Genomic DNA, 20,706 nt, shown 5'->3' with positions numbered 1-20,706 from the left:
GAATATGAGTAAGGGGAATTCCCTTTTTGGTCATCGTCCATCTATTATCATGTCCATAACATCTGCAGAACTTTTATCTGTGGATTTCTTGTTTTGCGTGCAGTTTATGGTATTGTTCTTTTTGTGCGTATTTGATAAATAAAAATGTTCCCGTAATTTCCGCCAGGGGCAGTCACTCTCCGTTTTTCACGGTTCAAGATGGTGAACGTTCTGAAAGGGGTGCTTGTGGAGTGTGATCCTGCCATGAAACAGTTGCTGCTGCATCTTGACGAAACGAACGAGTTTGGAAGAAAGTTTGTCATTCAAGATTTAGACGAGACGCATCTCTTTATCTCAGCCGACATCGTGGAAACGTTACAGGATAGAATCGACGACCTGATGGATAAGTTGTCTTTCCCTCTGGCTGAAAAATAGACGTGAGTGTACAATGAAATTTTGTAATCGTAACTTACAAACTTTTCTGTGCTAAAATGTGTATGCAGTGAATGAAACCATTTCCTTTTTCTCTTGTTTGACAGAGTAATGCTACAAAAAAGTTCACAAGATCAAAGCTCGCTAAAGAAAAAGCTGAGGTTGAGTTTGTTGACATGCAGCTACAGCCTGTACAGGGAGGACGTCAGCTGGCTTTGTTTATCTCACACAAACTTAATACTGACTATTCCCTTCCCCTTCAAAGTGCTGCTAATCCAACTTTGGACCATGTATTCCCCCCTTGGATTCTAATTTGTGATGAGAAATGGTATTTTGACTTTGAAATTAGCTTCAACGCAAAATATTTTTTTCTTATGCCTTTTGTAACCGCTTGGTGCGTTTTCGAATGTGGAGTACAATCGATCGAATTACATCACAAATCTGCTTCAGTTGCAAGATCGTGACATACTTTTCTCCCTCAAGATAACTGTACAGCTTGAAATTAGCGGAGAAACATTCAGTCTGAAGTTAATATTGGCTGACGCCTGGCTGGCGTCCTCCCGATAGCTGCATCAGTGCATGTTTGTTTGCAGCAGTCTAAGCCTTATACAAAGTTATAGTTATAAATGTATCTGTATCTGTGACAATACGTTGAAAAACAACTTCTGGCATTTGATCAACGGAAGGGAGGAGCGCATATAAATAAGTCCTAGACTGGGTGGAGATGAGATTTAAAGATCTCCACAGATCCTGCCAAAACTTGATTGTCCTGTAGATGGTTCCAGTCTACGATCGTCCTGGGAAAATAAGAGTTCCTGTGAATGTCTGTTTTTCCAGGTATAGTTTGAAAGCAGTGCCTATTGTTTGTAACACTGTTTTCAACAAAATCTGTGCAACGCCTTGCTGTCACTTTGTGTTTGTTTCTCGTAGGTTTGAGGTAAGTATGTGATGGTATGGCCGGCACCAGCCCCTCCATCACCTTAAACAGGAAATTATATATATAACTTTTTTGTTGTTGTGTAATTTGAATAAATTCTACACAAATGATTGGTACAGTGGTTTATTTACAAGGGTGTGCATTATGCTGTTTGTGTAGAGTTATGGTTTTAACAATACTAACATCATCTGTGCGCAAAAAGATCTGTATTAATTTAAAGTGCTCAGGCATGCTACTTTTCCGGGAATTGCCTGAAATCCGGGAAAGCCGTTTTCAAAATCCGGGAAAGTCAAATTTATTCCGGGGAAGTTGAAAAATTTCCGCAAAAACGATCCGTGTTAATATCGCGCAACGCGACCGGGCGGTGGTCTCAATGAAGCCAGCACACGCGCGTTGCCCGTCATTGGTCTTGCCGTTCTGAATCTAGAACGTTCCCAATCTAGTTCTGCGGATGTAGGCCGTCGTTTTTGGCGAAATGTTTCGCCCAGATATTGTACAGAGAAATTCGCCGGGACCATTTGATTCCGGCGTGAAGAACAAATGGAGTTGGGCTTGGCTTGAAAACACCTTCCCGCCGGAAAAAAGAAGGCTGACAGTCACACTTCTGGTTTGTCAAGTGTTTGAAGAAATTGCTCATCTTAGGGTTGGCAGTCAAACTAGTTTTGTATGCACTGTTTTATTTTATTTATTTTACGAGGATTTATATCGCGCACGTATCTCACCACATAAGGAGACTCAAGGCGCATGTTACTTATTAATGCAGTGTGAAATGGAATTTTTTACACAATATATCACGCATTCACATCGGCCAGTAGATCGACTGCCTTTAGGCGCTGAATCCACCTTTCACGGCCTATTATTCCAGGTCACACGGGTATTTTGGTGGACATTTTTATCTACGCCTATACAATTTTGCCAGGAAAGACCCTTTTGTCAATCGTGACATCTTTAATGTGCATACCCCAATGTAGTGTACACAAAGGGACCTCGGTTTATCGTCTCATCCGAAAGACTAGAATAAACTTTTGAATAAACTGTGCCTTCTTTGACTTGTGAGTGACTACTCTTCCTTGCATTTGTTTTTTTTGCAGTAACCTTTTTCAATGCGTTTGTGACTTGTAAACCCTTTTCATGTGTACACGTACCTCCAAACTGGTGAAAACACCACTACTGTAGTACAGTGCACTGGTGAATACATACTAGTCTACAGTAGTGTTGTTTTCACCAGTTTGGAGGTGTGTTGAATGGTGGTACATGGTGGGGGGAGGCTAAAATGGGATTTTTAACAAGATCACAACACTATTACAGCCCTGAAAATGATGCACCAGATTGCACAGATTTTAAACGCGTTTTTAAAAAAAATTTCTGGGGGACATGCCCCCGGACCCCCCTAGTTGGCATCACCTGCTTCGCAGGCTCAGGCTTGTGGTTTCGCCACTGCGCGCTTCTTTCAGGTAAAACCATTTTTGGCCTGTAGCATGCCTGGGTGCTACTGTTAAAGTTACTGTGTCAGTGTGACAAGTAACATCACTCCTAAAGCTCCATGGGTTATTGTAAAAAGCTTGCCAGAGTATTCATGGATCCCCGCAGTGGGGCACTGCGGTTATGAAATTAAAGGCCCCTCCTGTTTTTGGAACCGCAGGAGCTTTCTAGTTTGCTGTTAGGTAGATTTTTGGTTCCTCTTTCCTGTCATGCTCTCTTTTTCTTCATGAATTCTTTTCTTTTTTCTGCCTTCTTGCTCATTCACCTGTATTTTTTCCAAAAATCTCTTCTCTTGCCGCTTGTCTCGCGATTCATGTATAGTTTAATCTGTTAGTGTTCTGATGTAAGTCCAGCAGTAGATAGGTTAAGCCTATTTTAACATACTGGAAACTGGTAATCTTCCAGTAGGTATTAATTTAGTTTTACTAAAGCCTGCTGGGACACAAGTAATGGGTTAGTGCATTTGTAAACAGGAATCGCTTGACAAGTGGCCCCCTTCATCCCCCCCTTCCTCGTCCTGATATGGCTCTGCGTAGTCGGCTGGACGTTAAGCAACAAATAAACAAACAAACAAAGTATTCATGGATCTCGGTTTCATGTGACATTTTCTGCATGTGCAGAGTTTAATCCCACGGCAGTATAACCATGGACGAAGGCGACAGTTCCAGCGGTACAGTGAAAATCTCCCTCCCGTGGCAATGGCGTCCGGTGAAACGAAACATGTTGCCAGGCTGCGACCTCTTCTTGGACGGAGATTCAGCACTTCATACCGCCAGAAAACTGGTTCCACTGGAAAATGATAATGATGGCGGTGATGTGCATATTTTGTAAGTCATGTCAATCATTGTCAATGTCTTGCATATTTGGTTCTAACTGCAACATCCATAATATTTACAGTAATATTATTTGCTTGATTTCATTTGCTACTGCGGCTGAAATAAGCACGGGCATGCAGTATATCAACAACAATTTAACAACAAATGAAAAGAAAGAAAGGGAACAATTATGGTGGTAAAGGAAGGGTAGAGTGGTCCCAATTTAAGTGGAAAATGCCTTGCAATAACTTGAATAAGCAGTTTGGTTAATGGTATACATGTGTATTTTTGTAAAACTGTAAGAAATTGTTAACATACATGTATATGATAAAGGGAAAAGCAAAGGACTTAAATGTTTGTAGATTATACTGTAGAAGGAACATAAAAAGACATGTCAGTTATAACTTGTTACTTATTATTTATGTGTGGATTATGGATTGCATGTCTAAAGAAGGGATGCCTGAACACTTCAATACTAGATGGGGGGGGTGGGGGGGCTTAACATCCTCTCAGGAAGCTTACCTATCAGGGACATGTATCGACAGGCGCAGTGGCGTGGTGGTAAGACGTCGGCCTCCTAATCAGGAGGTCGTGAGTTCGAAGCCCGGTCGCTGCCACCTGGTGGGTTAAGAGTGGAGATTTTTCGGATCTCCCAGTTCAACTTATGTGCAGACCTGCTAGTGACTTAACCCCCTTTGTGTGTACACGCAAGCACAAGACCAAGTGCGCACGAAAAAGATCCTGTAATCCATGTCGGAGTTTGGTGGGTTATGGAAACACGAAAATACCCAGCATGCCTACTCAATGAAAGTGGAGTGAGCTGACTATGCTCTCAGAGTATAGTGTGGGGAACCCAAATGGGCAAACGAGCTCACACGTAACCAGACAATTCTGGAACGCTGAAGAAGAAGAAGGGACATGTATGTGGTAACACACTACAAAGTATGTACTGATCTTCATCAGTTCATGAAGCTGATATTTTGTCCACAGAAAGCAGACCATACCATGCGGTGTCGTTGGATGCAAGCAAACGTTTACGTCACTGCTGAGGTGAGGTTTCTATTTAGAGGACGTTTATAACTGGATTTGCAGTGGGAATGAGAGAAAGAGAGTAGATATGTCGTGCCGAATTCACGTAATTGCCGGCTTCGCGGAATCGGCAACATTTTTGCCCATTTCGCGTAATCGGCAAAACGCTGCCCATTACGCGAAATCGGCAGCGTTTTGCCGAAAACGCGTAAAGGCTTCTAAAATTTGCCCATTTTGAGAAATCATCAGCCACTTTTTGGTTTTAAAGTTCTCAAATGCCTGAGATATTATCACACTTAGACAACTAGATACTCGAATGGATAGATATTGCAATAATCGATCAGTTATGGCAAGTTATTGCAAAAAATGTAGTTTTCGTGCATTTCCAGAGTCATGCTCGACACAGACTGACATAGACCATACAAAACATAGTAGGGAGGTAAAACAATGTTAATGCAATGTTCTGGTGACACAAAAAGTAACAGACTGACTGTCGCTTTTGTGAAATGGGCACATTTTAGAGGCCTTTCCGCATTTTCGGCAAAACGCTGTCGATTTCACGTAATGGGCAGCGTTTTGCCGATTACGCGAAATGGGCAAAAATGTTGCCGATTCCGCGAATTCGGCAAATCCGTGAATTCGGCACGACATATACAATTCAAACTGCAGATGGTTAATTTGACACAAGCAAATGCATGCTTCTTGTTGTTGTGAGGTGAGATTTCTAAATTCTATTTGGAGGACGTGTAGGATTTGCAGTGTGAATGAGAGAAAGAGAGTAGAAACAGTTCAAACTGCAGATGTTTAATTTGACACAAGCAAATGCATGCTTCATGTTGTTGTGAGGTGAGGTTTCTAAATTCTATTTGGAGAACGTGTAGGATTTGCAGTGTGAATGAGAGAAAGAGAGTAGAAACAGTTCAAACTGCAGATGGTTAATTTGACACAAGCAAATGCATGCTTCTTGTTGTTGTGAGCTGAGGTGAGGTTTCTAAATTCTATTTGGAGGACGTGTAGGATTTGCAGTGTGAATGAGAGAAAGAGAGTAGAAACAGTTCAGGCTGCAGATGATTTTTGACTCACATGCGAAGCAAAAGTGAGTCTATGTACTCACCCGAGTCGTCCGTCCGTCCGTCCGGAAAACTTTAACGTTGGATATTTCTTGGACACTATTCAGTCTATCAGTACCAAATTTGGCAAGATGGTGTATGATGACAAGGCCCCAAAAAACATACATAGCATCTTGACCTTGCTTCAAGGTCAAGGTCGCAGGGGCCATAAATGTTGTCTAAAAAACAGCTATTTTTCATATTTTTCACATTTTCTCTGAAGTTTTTGAGATTGAATACCTCACCTATATATGATATACTAGAATGAATACCCGCTTCGCCGGGTAGCCGGCTTCGCCGGGAAGAAGTACTTAGAGCCGTACGCCGGCTTCGCCAAGCTTAGGTCCCTCCCAGATTCGTGGAATGGGAACAGCACGAAAATGATTCAGTGGCCATAATGCCATTCCTGACCATATCGAGTCCCATCCTTGTCGACGAATGTAACCGTGTTAATCACCTTTGGAGGCGAACTCCACTCAAACAGGACTGAGCAAGTTAGAGCTTCTCAAAGGAAGGCCAGTACATAAAATTACACAAAAGCCGCCAGACCACATCACAAACAGAACTGAACAATGCACAGGTGTTGCTCACATAGACACACACACACACACACACACCCAAAAACACAGAGAAGCCGTATCTATAGAGAGATAGATGACAGTGTATTTTTCGCGTGGCTATAAATTGATTCGACCTTTGCACTTTGACAGTGAGGATAATTTACGGGTCCAATTTACGTTCTGGACACTGCGTTGACCTTCTAAAAATAGTAACAGCATGGGTGGGAGTTCCTCCGTCTCAGACGGATTTCCGTCTCAGAGAAATTTTGAAAATTTTTTTTTTTTTTTTTTTTTTTTTTTTTTTTTTTTTTTTTTTTTTTGCGCCCTCATTGATAGTCATCTCATACTGTGTTATGCCAAATGGACTGATAGTGCACTTTTTGTTGTTTCTAATGCTTGCCAGGTCCCTAAAATTTTTAGTTTTTGTTACTTTTTGTATCTCCAACAAGGTTCTTATTTATCAGAATTAAACTCAGGAGAGGCCAGAGAAACCCTTTTAAATTCATAAAATTCGTTTTCGGCCGGGGGCCTTCGCCCCCCTGGACCCCCCACCAGGGCGCTGCCCCTGGACCCCGCCGGGGCCTTGGCGGCCCCTGGACCCCGGCCTTAAAAAAAGTTCAGTCTTGGAACAATTTTGGGCTCCCACCCATGTAACAGTAACAGAACGCCGGGAATATCCGAAGACGCTCCACTCACACTATATAGTGCACCATACGAAGGAAGGGAGGTAAACGCTGAAAACCTGGAGAAGATGAGAAGATAAGGAAGAGTTACTTATAATGGTGAAATGAACACAAAAACCAAAATCATTTCAGCGCTGCGCGCTGAGAGCACGTGTTGAAATATCTCATCGATGATATTGTGTCCGGGGTGTAGCTGAATACGGTGTCCAAATTTGAAAAAGATCCACCGAGAACTTTGGCTTTGGTGTGTCGGTATGGGGGCCCGGGTAGCTGAGGTGGAACCAAAATAGCTGAGGTTGAACCAAAATCGGTTCAGCGCTGCGCGCTGAGAGCACGTGTTGAAATATCGACCAGGTTGTGTCGTGTCCCGGGTCTACCTGAATATGCCCGAGAACTTTGGCCGTGCATGGCGAATACACAAATACACAAATACACAGATACACAGATACACAGACACACAGACACACAGACACAAGTCGTATATATATATATAGATATAGGGCAAAGTAAACCCCATCTTTTGATACCAGTTTGGTTTACCTTGCTTCAAGGTCAAGGTCACAAGAGCTCTTCAAAGTTGGATTGTATACATATTTTGAAGTGACCTTGACCCTGAACTATGGAAGATAACTGTTTCAAACTTAAAAATTATGTGGGGCACATGTTATGCTTTCATCAAGAGACACATTTGGTCACATATGGTCAAGGTCACTTTGACCCTTATGAAATGTGACCAAAATAAGGTAGTGAACCACTAAAAGTGACCATATCTCATGGTAGAAAGAGCCAATAAGCACCATTGTACTTCCTATGTCTTGAATTAACAGCTTTGTGTTGCATGACCTGGATGACCTTGACCTTGGGTCAAGGTCACATGTATTTTGGTAGGAAAAATGTGTAAAGCAGTTCTTAGTGTATGATGTCATTGCTAGGTTTAGTTATTTGACCTTGACCCTGAAGGTCAAGGTCATTTAAAGGTCAAGGTCAAGCATGTGAGTCGTATGGGCTTTGCCCTTCTTGTTTTGACATAAGCAAGTGCGTGTATCTGCTTCCCGTCCCCCCACCCTCCCCCCCCACCCCCCCCCTCCCCCCCACCCCCCCCCCTCCCCCCCACCCCCCCCTCCCCCCCACCCCCCCCTCCCCCCCACCCCCCCCCCCAAGCATAAATGCTTGTGACAAAAATGAGAGAAAGAGAGAGTTGTTCATGGGTGGGATTCTTCCGGAAATCCGGATTCGTAATGTCTATCGTGACGTTTTTTTGGTTGTTTATTATACAAATCCTTCAGCGTCTGGGGGGCCCTCTTTAAGTTAAAATTCTTCAGGATTCATGACGTTTTTCAGTCCCACCCATGGTTGTTTGATATGGTAAACTGATTTGGGGTAGGGGGGGGGGGGGGAGGAGGGTATGGGCAGGGGGTCTAACATAATGGACCTAGAAGGTATCTTTTACTAATGTTTCCATCTCTCAGGGTAAAAACCTCACTGTGTAGAACTTTGTATAGTGCCAAATATTCTCTGTGTGTGAGCATTGTTTTGAACTGTAGTCAAACATTTAAAGGTACTGAACTTGTCAAATCCAGGTGCACGAAGCCCCTGGGGCTTTTAGTCATACCTCAGGCAGCTGTCCATTGGAAGAACTACCAAGTTTCATTGACTTGCACCCAAAGAGTCAAGAGCTGCGATTTTTTTACGAATTAATTTTGTACTATTTTTGGATCTAAATTTAGATCAGGTAGATCACCACATCATGCACAAAAAGACACGTCACTAGCAAACTATGTCAGACGTCATCATGAATTTGTGTAAAACAAAATGGAGGCCGGAATCACTCAGTTGAATCGAACTCCGACCAAACACCACGTATTAACTAGGTTAATTTATGCACTCGCGTGAACAAGAAACTGTCGAGCTTCACAGATGTCGTCGTTGGGTAGTTTTGGGTTTGTTTTACTACCATAGGAGGATTTTTGAACTGTAAATGCACTCAGCTGCAACAAAAACGCAAAACGAAGGCTGTGAGCTGCACTGTGCCTTTAATAAAGTCTGATCCAAAAAGTTTGTTTTCGATGAAAGGGCCAAAACAATTAAGAGTCTATAAGTCGTGCGAGCTGTGTCCCCTAGATGTTAGGGGGATGTTATTGTTAAAGAAGAACTGCTTTCCTTTATAAATTAAAGTCTGCAAAATCATGTGTGTGTTTTTCTTCCCTTTTTAATCAAAAGACATTTTTTTGGCCAGTAACAAAAGGTTCTAAGGTTGGGAGGAAAAAATCAGGTTGGTCAGGGAATCACAATCATTGAATCTTTTGTCTTGGCCGAACGTGATAACAGTGGAACCCCCTAATTAAGACCCCCCCCCCCCCCCCCCCCCCAATCCAAGACTTCCTCCCTTTTGAGATCTTGCTTTTTCAGGTGTTCTGTCCATAACCTTTGTAAATTTACCTACATTTTAAGACTCCCTCCTTTTAACACTCAGTGCCCCACCTTTGTTGACCAAGTTTTGTTTAGCCAAGACCAGCTGTGCTGCAGCAATTTCACTCAGAATTGTAAATGTTTTGAAAAATGTACCATAACTGTGTAGAAACTGTGTATCAACACGCTGGAATGCAGGCGTTAGATCGACGTTGCAGGAAGCGACTGGAGCTAACAGTCTGAGCAGAATGCGGATATGTGCCAAATGAGAGCAGATGCAATGTAGTGACTGTGTGTACACATATATCCATACCTGGTCAGATAGAGCCATATGAATGGGTACGGATCTATCCGTACCTGGGAGACAATGAGTTAAGGCCTGATTTTCTCAGATTTTTAAAGGTCGTTAAAGGGGGTGGATATGAGAGCGGAGTGGCGCAGTGGTTAGAGCGCTTGCCTCTCACGCTGGAGGTCGTGGTTCGTCCCCCACTCGGGGACAAATACAAATACCCGATTTTTGCGAGCGCTCTCCAGTCCACCCAGCTGGAAATGGGTACCTGACCCTATTCAGGGCCGGGGAAGGCAAAGGCAGCGAGGGAGAGGAGATGGGCACCGCCCTCATAAAAAGCTGGCCCCCAGAAAAGTGGAGATCTCTAACATCTCTCTCCCCTACGACCAGATGGTTATGGGAATACCTTTACCTTTACCTTTGAAAGGGGGTTCCACTGTAGTCTGAGTAGTTGTAGCAGACTGCAGATTATTCAGCATTTGCTTTCAGCTACGAGAACCACTACAACAGCGTTCATCGCCACACGTGCATCACCTGTCACCGAAACTTCCCCTCATCCTACCTGCTGGAAATCCACATCCAGGAAAACCACGATCCTCTCTTCTCTATTCTGACGGCCAGGCAAAGCATGGTGAGTGATGCAGTAGTGTGCAAAGCTTTTAATTTTTAACATTGCATTTCCCTTCTTTGAACCATGTTCAATGACATCAAAGGCTAACTAAAACTCATATTCAGGTGACTCGCCGAGATTACAAAAGAGTGCATTCAGTCATAAGTAAGTAACAGGAATTATAACTAAAAACGATGGGCTTAGTGGATAAGACATCGACATTCTAATCGGAAGGTCGTGAGTTCTTCTTCTTCTTCTTCTGCGTTCGAATGGTCGTGAGTTCAAATCCCGGCCGCGGCCGCTTGGTGGGTTACGGGTGGAGCTTTTTTTTGATCTCCCAGGTCAACTTATGAGCAGACCTGCTAGTGCTTTATCTCCCTTGGTGTGTACACGCAAGCACAAGACCAAGTACGCACTGAAAAGATCAGAGTTTGGTGGGTTATAGAAACACGAATATACCAAGCATGCATCCCCGAAAGCTGCGTTTGTCTGCCTAAATGGCGGGGTAATAACGGTCATACACATGAAAACCCACTTTTGCAAAAAAAACCACGAGTGTCCATGGGAGTTTGAGCCCATGAACGCAGAAGAAGAAGAAGAGTGGAAAGGTGTTTGGGGCTTTTTGTGTGTGTAGATGAAACTATGTGTGTTAATATTGTGTGTTTGTGTGTGTGATCCCCCGCGGGTTAGGGGGAAGAATTTACCCGATGCTCCCCAGCATGTCGTAAGAGGCGACTAACGGATTCTGTTTCTCTTTTTACCCTTGTTAAATGTTTCTTGTATAGAATATAGTCAATTTTTGGAAAGATTTTAGTCAAGCAGTATGTAAGAAATGTTAAGTCCTTTGTACTGGAAACTTGCATTCTCCCAGTAAAGTAATACATTGTACTACATTGCAAGCCCCTGGAGCAAATTTTTGATTAGTGCTTTTGTGAACAAGAAACAATTGACAAGTGGCTCTATCCCATCTCCCCCCTTTCCCTGTCGCGATATAACCTTCGTGGTTGAAAACGACGTTAAACACCAAATAAAGAAAAAAAGAATGTGTGTGTGAGAGAGGGAGAGAGAGAGAATCATTACAGTCTGAAAAGGTTGGACATGTTCTGATTTTTTTTTTAAATTGGGAATGGGATCTTTCTTTGTGGGAAACCAGAACAAATAAAAATGCTGACTTTAACCTTTGATGAGTAAGAACCACCCAGTAGTTAATCAAAAACGGTCCGATCTTTTCAACAGTGCAGCTATCTCTTGTTTGGAGCCAACAGGTTTATTTAAAAGGGAAGATGGTGTGATATTTGCTTATCTTTTTTTAATTCATTTAGTTCGTGAGTGTGATATTTGCTTATTTAATTTTTTTTTATTTAGTCCCTGAATGTTTTTCTCCACAATGGAACTATCAAATATGAATGTGTTGTGTTTTCAGTACCAGTGCCTTGTGGAGAGCTGTCATGAAAAGTTCTCCACGCCTGATGAACGAAGACATCACCTCATCAAGGCTCACCACTACCCTGCCAACTTCCGCTTTCATCGTCTTCAGCCAACAAGCGGGTACGTTCCATCAGTGACTTTTATCTGCAGGGATGGCCAAATCTCACAATTTAACTCGCCAGCCGGGCAAGTAACTCCAAGAAAGTCACTAGCCAGCCAGAAATTCCACAAGCCCGGTAAATACCAAATCCAAAAACAAAGAGACTGCCAACGTTCCAAAATTCAGAATAAAAAACCCCAGAAAGGTAGGTTGTTTTTTGAAAGACCGTTGGGTCGAAATATCTGTAAATGTATTGTTTTGTCAAAAACAAACGTTCCAACACACCGGCACGGTTGGCCTAGTGGTAAGGCGTCCGCCCCGTGATCGGGAGGTCGTGGGTTCGAACCCCGGCCGGGTCATACCTAAGACTTTAAAATTGGCAATCTAGTGGCTGCTCCGCCTGGCGTCTGGCATTATGGGGTTAGTGCTAGGGCTGGTTGGTCGGGTGTCAGAATAATGTGACTGGGTGAGACATGAAGCCTGTGCTGCGACTTCTGTCTTGTGTGTGGCGCACGTTATATGTCAAAGCAGCACCGCCCTGATATGGCCCTTCGTGGTCGGCTGGGCGTTAAGCAAACAAACAAACAAACAAACAAACGTTCCAACAACCTACCTTTCTTGTCTTTTGATTCCGGTAAATACCAGACAAACAAACAATGAAACAGTGTTACCCTGTATTAGGAATGATTGTCCAAAGTTGCTTTGCATTTGACCAGAATTTTTACTAACCAGCCGGGCGAGCTGCCAGGCGGTTTCTACTAGCCAGGCGGATTTTTTACTTTCCCCTGGCGACCGGGCGGTGGATTTTGGTAAAGGCAAGCTCAAAACTAAACATGCAAGAAATTATCTTTGAACTTTTACTGTTAAGCGTTTATATTCTGACACTGTTGCCATGAAGACAGTTAACTAGTTAATAACGTTGACAATATTGTTTTTTAAGGGCAGACTGGGTAGGCAAAATTAGTGAATTTTGGTCACATACACGTTATTGCCTGTATGGGTCTGCCCTTAAGATTTTTGATTTTGTTGTATTTAACTGCAGCAAGCGTCGGTCAAAATCGTAGGCTGAGAATTTCTTGCAGCATCGTTGGTGTTGTTCTTACCATATTATTCCCATGAATGTTGCAGCAAAAATCAGAAGTCGAAGTCCAAAGCCAACACTGACAAGATGGAAATCGACAAGCCAACAGAAAGGAACACGACAGACACAAGGGAAGCAACCCATGCTAAGAGCGACACACACATCTCGTCAACCCACACCTCATCGGAAATCTCCAACCACTCTGCATCGGACACTTCTCGACCTGGGTCCAGCAGTGAGAGAGAGAACACAGGCTCTGCGGATGTAGTACAGCAGCTTGAGGGAAGCGGGGAAGAAGCGACACCAGGGATGGAAGTGTGCGAAGCAGAGAAAGCGAGCGCCCCTCGCAGAGTCTTTGTTCACAAGTAGGTTCACACATGTTCATTGCTGTGCAAAATATTGGCTGTGGTTCAGTGTTGAGGAATTATACGTTATTTATATTTTTGACCAAAAATGTCACAGAGATCAAGACAGTCAGTGTTCCTCCAAAACCGATCAATCGGTCGAAGTGAACAATGACTATCGAGAGCTGTGTAAAATGTCATATGTTGGTCAAAAATACAAATAGTATTTATTTATCGATCAGTTTTAGTTAGAATTCCTTTTTTATCCTACATACGTGAGAGAGACACCCGTGAGATAATAATCGTTCAAATCACACGTGTGTATATCATGTAAATGAGGTCATGTCAAGCAAGTCTGGCAGGGACCTGTTTTTCCACTGCTTATGATGCCAAAGTCACCGAGACAAACGTCATTATAGAAACACAAATTGCGCTCGCTAATTACCCTCGATGAATCTTTAGAACTAACACGTCACACCACACTTTCAGAGTGACGTTTCTTTGCTTTGGCGTTATAGATTGCACGAAGCTTTAGAAGAGATCGAGGTTCCAAAACAAGCGTCTTCAATTTAGCTGCCTCGAATGCAGGACATTGTCAGTAAAATACACATAAGTACACTATGTAGGATAAACAGAATACTACATGGCTTGCTGTGTCGTACCACATTTACACTCATTGCTTTTTCAAATAGTGAACAGCTCGCTTTCGCTTGCAGTTCAATATTTAAAAAACAACTCGTGTAAATCTGGTACGACACAGCAAGTCATGTAGTATTCTCTATATGTTCAAAGATTGAACGCCCACAATCATGCACTCTTTTGTAGTCTCGGCTAGCCACCTAAATATGAGGTTTTGTCCGACTCTGACGTCACATGGCTCAAAGAAGAAAATTCCAATGTTCAATCGATACATTAGCTGAAGACTAACAATAACACTAACTGGCTGAAATGAAAGAGGGGACAGAATGCAGATACGATCCAACTTTGACTTCCCTGTATACTTCCCCCTGTCTTCCAACCATCGTACCGAATCTCCCATGCGTGCCCCTATAAAAAGCCTGAGCTGTTATCACAAGTGTTCACGTGAATACCCAAACATGAGTGAACGTGGGAGTTTCAGCCCATGAACAAAGATAACAGATTTTCCAGCTTATAAAAGACAATTTTCCATTTTTCCTCCAGGGTTCCGCAGAACTTCTCCTTCGGCCATGGCGTTAGCAGAGGATTTCAGCGACCGCCGGGCAAGAGAGGCAAGAAAAGGGGAGCTCACTGGCACCAGCGGGTCGCGGACGGGGCAGGGGAGACCACCACAAACATTGAGAATATGAACATGACGGACATGGCTGAGGCTTTGAGTGACGCTGTGTGAAGTGAGAGTTGACGGTGGTTTGTTGTGCTGGGTTTCTTGAGAAGAGAAAAAGAGTTTGAGTATGTTGTTGATGTAATGTTGAAAGAGGTTGAGTATGTTGTGGAGGTAATGTTGAAAGAGTTTGAGTATGTTGTGGAGGTTGGTTGGTTGGTTACTTTAAATTTAGGTCCTCACAGGAACAAGAGCCCATTAGGGACATGAAGTGTTTATATGCTAAAAATGTTGTGGAGGTAATGTTGAATGTTGGCGTTGTGAATTCACAGCTCAAAATCCAGAGGCGTTATTAGGTTATATTTGATACAAGTCGCTGTTATCAAAGCAAAGAATAATTGTAATGAAGTTAATTATCAGCCACCGACCTGAGGATATGACGGCCATGAATATCAAATGCAGAAGAAGAAGATTAAGAACTGAAGGAATGATCTCCAAAATTGAGTATAATTTTGTCATTTGCGTATTTGATGGAGGAAAACGCATACTCAGACCTGTTTACCAGTACGATTTGGGCGTATTTTGTACGCCAAATTATTATCGGTACGCAAATACGCGACACACGCACAAAATACGCCTAAGAAAAAGTCTAGAATACGTTTTCCGTTGTTGGTGTGCTGATTACGGAATGGTACAACTGATACCGGTTTCGGTCGAAGGGAGATAACCATGACAGCGAGTCTTCAGCTGTGGAAACCTTGTTCAGTTGTTGGCACGTGCGATCGTCTGGACAATCGTGGCAAATGAAGCGGAAAAATGTGCCAGTTTTGGATGACTGTACCAAGTCTAAACAGCAGAAGCAGTAGATTTTCTGGGAGAAATATAAGAAAGAGCCAGGAATTGTGGAGTCTACTATGAGAAAAAGTCATGCACACTGCAAGTATTGTAAATCAGATTTCTCCGTTTCCCATGCTGGGAAATATGACATCAAACGACACTGCAGTTCCAAAACTTACCTGGACAAGGTTGCTGCCAAGGAATTATGAAGTTCATTCCCGCAAAGCAAATCCTGCCAGAAGAAAAGGCTGTAGTCCGCGCTGAAGCAATGTTTTCTGAGATAATTGTAAAAATGAACTTGCCACTGTCAACCGCAGATGTTATTTCACGAACTTCATCTTTTCATTATCAATCTGTTTGGGAAGACACTGGTTATTATGATAATGCTATAAACTGACAGGTAAATAAAATTGTTTTATTCCTGTTGTATTGGAAGGAGTTAAATTCTGAAGGTGTTCACAAGACATGCTATTCTTACACAAACACGTTTGCACCCACGCGTACATTTTCCCTAGCTCATATGGCTTTGCTTGCAAAGTACACCAACTTTATGAAAAATACACTCAACCTTTTGGGAAAGTACTCTTGCCTCGGGTTTAGGGTAAACAGGTCTGCATACTTATGGCAGGGTTCGTACAGGTCATGGAAAACCTGGAAAGTCATGGAATTTGATTTTTAATTTTCCAGGCCTGGAAAGTCATGGAACTTCAATTCAAGTCATGGAAAGTCATGGAATTTAACAAAAATAAGAAAGAAAAAAAATTAACCAAGCAAACCTTGTAGTCTTTTTATGAAAGTAGTGGTCCCGTGAACGATACCTTCCGCCTGTGCTCAAACTCAGTGCAAAGCAAGCCAGTGTCAAAACTGGCAGTGACAAGACGTAACAAGTTTGCGTGTTCGGAAATGGCGACCTGTGGATCTAGTCATGGAAAATGTTATTGAGGCTCATGGAAAAGTCATGGAATTGTGTTTCTAAAAACCAGTGGGGACCCTGTTATGGCTGCCATAATTGTCTCCCTTTACTTGTCACTTTCGTTTTCAAAATGTCTGTGCAGGTTTTTTCCTTCTAAACCCCATGTATCTGTCCAGCTTATTCCTTGACTTGAATGGCATCTAAAATTCCACTTTATGCTTAAAAGAGCAGGTTCTGCAAGTTTAGAGGCTGAGATTGCGGTAGAAAAACGTCCCTGAGTTTACAAAGCTGAAGTTCAACATAACCGTTTTTGAGATTTTAATGGTGTGTTTCGAGAGAGAATGAGAGAGTTTCTGCAGAGAAGGAAAAAAATGTTTGGGTGTGAATGAAAAGTGTTTGGATGTTGATGAATATTTGTAGCTAGTGAGATCTCGAGAAGGAAAAGACAGCTTGCTGGCTAATTTCTTGGTGAAAGCTTGTGTGTAGCTTGCCAGCTGTTCAGGATAATATGTAGGATGTCACAGAAACTCTTATGAAATACTGTCTAAAGTGACAGTTGTGGGTGACTTTTTAGGCTGCATTATGAGAGACAGAGACAGAGAGAGAGAGAGTATAAAATACCCAATAATTGCTTTCCACACACAGACACGCACTGAAAATGGGAGAGTCTGTGTTGAGTGAGAGAATGAGAGAAGTTTTGTGTGTTAGTCTGTAGCAGCCTAGCAGGTGATACGGCGAAGGGAACTAACTGTTACGAATGCAGAAGGGGTCAAAGGCGACCAAAAGAGGGTGCATTCCCTGCAGGAGCACAATAGGCGTTTTTCCTGTATACAGGGAATGACTCGGGTGTATGATATCACTCGCGCGGGACTCGCCTTAGCGGTGTCGCTTCCCGTCTAGACATTCAAAATACGGTTCCACAGGAGGACTTCATGGATTTTCTAATTTCGTCACTACAAATTGCATAAGTAAATCGAATCTCTTTGAAAAGTGAAGAAAAGGATAGAAAGATGTCAAATTTGTCTGATGTGGCTGAGCATCACGTGACTTTGAGCGAGATCGGCCAAATGCTACAGGAAATGCATTTCCTGTGTACAGTGAGTATACTATTGGCTCCAACATGTGGTAGACTTGATTCAAGGGAGACAACTGCATATCACCAGAATGTTTACATAAAAGACATTGCAGAGGCTCTTGTCTAAGTGAGGATGTGTTTCAAGAGAGTGTTTGGGTATAAATCTTTGTTGGTTTCCATGATTTTGTTTAAATTGATACATGTTGAATGTAGTTTCTGCAAATCCATGTTGTCATGATTGTTTCTATGTTGTTTGTTTTTATATTTAGTCAAGTTTTGACTAAATATTAATTTTAACATCGAGGGGGAATCGAAACGAGGGTCGTGGTGTATGTGCGTGTGTGTGTGTGTGTCTGTGTGTGTGTGTAGAGCGATTCAGACTAAACTACTGGACCGATCTTTATGAAATTTGACATGAGAGTTCCTGGGTATGAAATCCCCGAACGTTTTTTTCATTTTTTTGATAAATGTCTTTGATGACGTCATATCCGGCTTTTCGTGAAAGTTGAGGCGGCACTGTCACGCCCTCATTTTTCAACCAAATTGGTTGAAATTTTGGTCAAGTAATCTTCGACGAAGCCCGGGGTTCGGTATTGCATTTCAGCTTGGTGGCTTAAAAATTAATTAATGACTTTGGTCATTAAAAATCTGAAAATTGTAAAAAAAAAATTAAAATTTATAAAACGATCCAAATGTACGTTTATCTTATTCTCCATCATTTGCTGATTCCAAAAACATATAAATATGTTATATTCGGATTAAAAACAAGCTCTGAAAATTAAATATATAAAAATTAATATCAAAATTAAATTGTCCAAATCAATTTAAAAACACTTTCATCTTATTCCTTGTCGGTTCCTGATTCCATAAACATATAGATATGATATGTTTGGATTAAAAACACGCTCAGAAAGTTAAAACAAAGAGAGGTACAGAAACGCGTGCTATCCTTCTTAGCGCAACTACTACCCCGCTCTTCTTGTCCATTTCACTGCCTTTGCCATGAGCGGTGGACTGACGATGCTACGAGTATACGGTCTTGCTGAAAAATGGTATTGCGTTCAGTTTCATTCTGTGAGTTCGACAGCTACTTGACTAAATATTGTATTTTCGCCTTACGCGACTTGTTTGATCCTCAAGAAGTGTAGTTGCATTAGCTTTTCATCACTTTTCTAACAGTTGACAGCTGCTTTATTTAATTACTTCATTGAAAATGTTGATGGTAATACTAATGGTGCTTTCTTGTGTTCATGTTTCATGTTGTGAGACAGATGAATAAAAATTATAATGTGGAGAAAGCTGCTAGCTTTTGCTTGTGTGTTATTGTAATTGAATATCCAGGTGCATTTGGTAAATGAGAGAGAGAGAGAGTGTGTGTGTGTGTGTGTGTGTGTGTGTGTGTGTGTGTGTGTCCGTGTGTGTGTGTGTGTGTGTGTGTGTGTGTGAACAGAACAACAAACGGAACTGCATGTTTGCATAATAAATTTGAGGCGATGAGTTTGAAATTTAACTCATTAACACTCACAAACATACACATGTGGAGAAAAGTGCAGTGCACATACATTTTTTCTTGGTATCTCTTATTTTCCCCATAAGAACCTTGTAAGTGTACGAGAGGAGATACAGTACGGATAGCCTATGTCTTGAGCAGAGAAAGCAGGTCATTTTAAGCTGACCACTTTTGTGCAGCCAGATCGGAGTTTTACTCCATTCCTTAGCAAAACTCCGGTACCGAGGGAGTTATAGGACCAGACCACGCTGTTTTAGCGTCAAAAACGCTTCGAATCGTGTTCCTGCGCGACCGAACACTTCCCGATGTTTGCAGTTAGTTAGAAAACCACTTTCTTACCGTCTTCAACAATGTTTGGTTTACTTCGGAATCTTCTAAGGCCGTAATCCGACGAATTTTGTGACCGAAGCGACGGATTTCTTCTCCAAAACGACCCGCCATTGTGCCGCGTGATCTTCGCGAGACTGGCTTATGAATAAATTATCCGTGACGTCACACCGTGTGGAGATGGTTGTTTACCAACATGACAACAAGCGTAACTGCAGACGAAATTGAACCGTACATGTTCGAACTACCGGTTTCTCTCCTCGAATCAAGCATGAAAGATGAGGGTGGAGGCCACTTCCAGCAGTAGTGAAACAGTGACGATGAAAATTGCGACACTGTTTGTCTCAGCGATCAAAGGTAAACACGCCCGCTCTCTGTGCTGAACTTATCGTCTGCTTTCGAGTCTGTGCTATTTTTTCACTCTCGCCTTGTCAACGCACTCGCGAATAAGTGGGATATTGTTTAAGTGTTCATGCATTGCATTCACGAGTAAAAGAACAACAGCTCATCGCAGTTTTAACTGTTCTTGATTATTTCAGAGACTGGTGTCAGAGTGGCCACTGTACCTGTTGTATTGTGTGGGAGGGGCAGATTTGAGAGAGCTAGAGGAAGCTAGCCTGAGGTACATTGTAGAATGAAAACTTGCAGGGGAGCAAGAATGCATCACCAGCCACGAAGGTGTACATACAACTTTTTTTGAGGTGCCTATATTTGTTTGATTGTTAAATGTATGTATTTGTTGTTGTTTTTAAAGGCTATCAAGAAAACTGTTGTCATTTAAATTTGTAACACTCAGTCACATATAGTTTCACACACACACACACACACACAAGATTAACTCACTTGCATGCCCACAGAAGAAGTTTGCTCTTCACATTGTTCTGTTGTTGTTTTTATAATGTAATCATTGTAACATCAACACTCAGTTATAACCATTATTACAACACAATCACTTTTTCATCAGAACTCACTCACATACTACATGACTTTGTATTAAACCCTGGTTTATGGACACTTGCATATTTGTACTTTGCATGGGAAAGCAGCCTGTAGCAGTCAAAGTCTGGGCACTGTTGCATTGTAGTCTTGCTGTGTATGCAGAGCTTTGTTGTAGCTGCCATAGGCCAGTGTTGCCATAGGCCAGTGTTAGGATCACCACCCCCTCAAACAGCTCGTTCAGTTAACTGATGCCTGTTTTAGACAGAAAAAAAAGTTACCACAATCAGCAGAACTTTCACCGGAGAAAGGGCATCATTCTTTCATACTTTCTTTCTCATAGCTTTTTTTTGGTTTTTATAATCTCTTCATTACACTAAATAACATCCATCTTAAGACCTATTTTGAGCCTTAATTTAAGTTGACTAGTAATGATATTAATCATAATGTATTTATTTTTATAATGTACAAACTAGAGTATGTATGTGGATATGTGTGTGATGGTGCTGGTATGGATATGT

The 20,706-nt window shown here is 42.1% G+C and overlaps 1 protein-coding gene across 2 annotated transcripts; it reads left to right on the top strand.

Annotated features, from left to right (window-relative positions):
* Nucleotides 1-276: 276 nt before the first annotated feature.
* Nucleotides 277-17,526, top strand: LOC138973675 (zinc finger protein 511-like). 2 transcript variants are annotated; one of them, XR_011458093.1, is made up of 8 exons: nucleotides 277-416; nucleotides 3,451-3,657; nucleotides 4,636-4,695; nucleotides 10,214-10,355; nucleotides 11,758-11,882; nucleotides 12,991-13,308; nucleotides 14,470-14,743; nucleotides 14,777-17,526. XR_011458093.1 is itself a non-coding variant. In XM_070346410.1 (7 exons), the coding sequence occupies exons 2-7, from the start codon at nucleotides 3,476-3,478 to the stop codon at nucleotides 14,654-14,656; spliced, it is 1,014 nt and encodes a 337-aa protein (XP_070202511.1). In that variant the 5' UTR covers nucleotides 277-416; nucleotides 3,451-3,475; the 3' UTR covers nucleotides 14,657-17,526. The 2 variants fall into 2 exon arrangements, 1 of the variants encoding a protein (XP_070202511.1); XM_070346410.1 differs by having other exon boundaries at nucleotides 14,470-17,526.
* The last annotated feature ends 3,180 nt before the right edge of the window (nucleotides 17,527-20,706 follow it).

Source organism: Littorina saxatilis, linkage group LG8 (assembly GCF_037325665.1).
Source record: "Littorina saxatilis isolate snail1 linkage group LG8, US_GU_Lsax_2.0, whole genome shotgun sequence".
Taxonomy (NCBI): Eukaryota; Metazoa; Mollusca; class Gastropoda; order Littorinimorpha; family Littorinidae; genus Littorina; species Littorina saxatilis.
Note: the sequence above shows the minus strand (reverse complement) of the source record. Positions and strands in the feature narration are given on the sequence as shown.

Excerpts from the sequence above, each read along its gene's own strand:
- LOC138973675 (XM_070346410.1), top strand. The coding sequence starts at position 3,476 with ATGGACGAAGGCGACAGTTCCAGCGGTACAGTGAAAATCTCCCTCCCG. Across the intron at positions 10,356-11,757 it reads TGACGGCCAGGCAAAGCATG|TACCAGTGCCTTGTGGAGAG; the intron begins GTGAGTGATGCA and ends TTGTGTTTTCAG. Across the intron at positions 11,883-12,990 it reads CGTCTTCAGCCAACAAGCGG|CAAAAATCAGAAGTCGAAGT; the intron begins GTACGTTCCATC and ends TGAATGTTGCAG.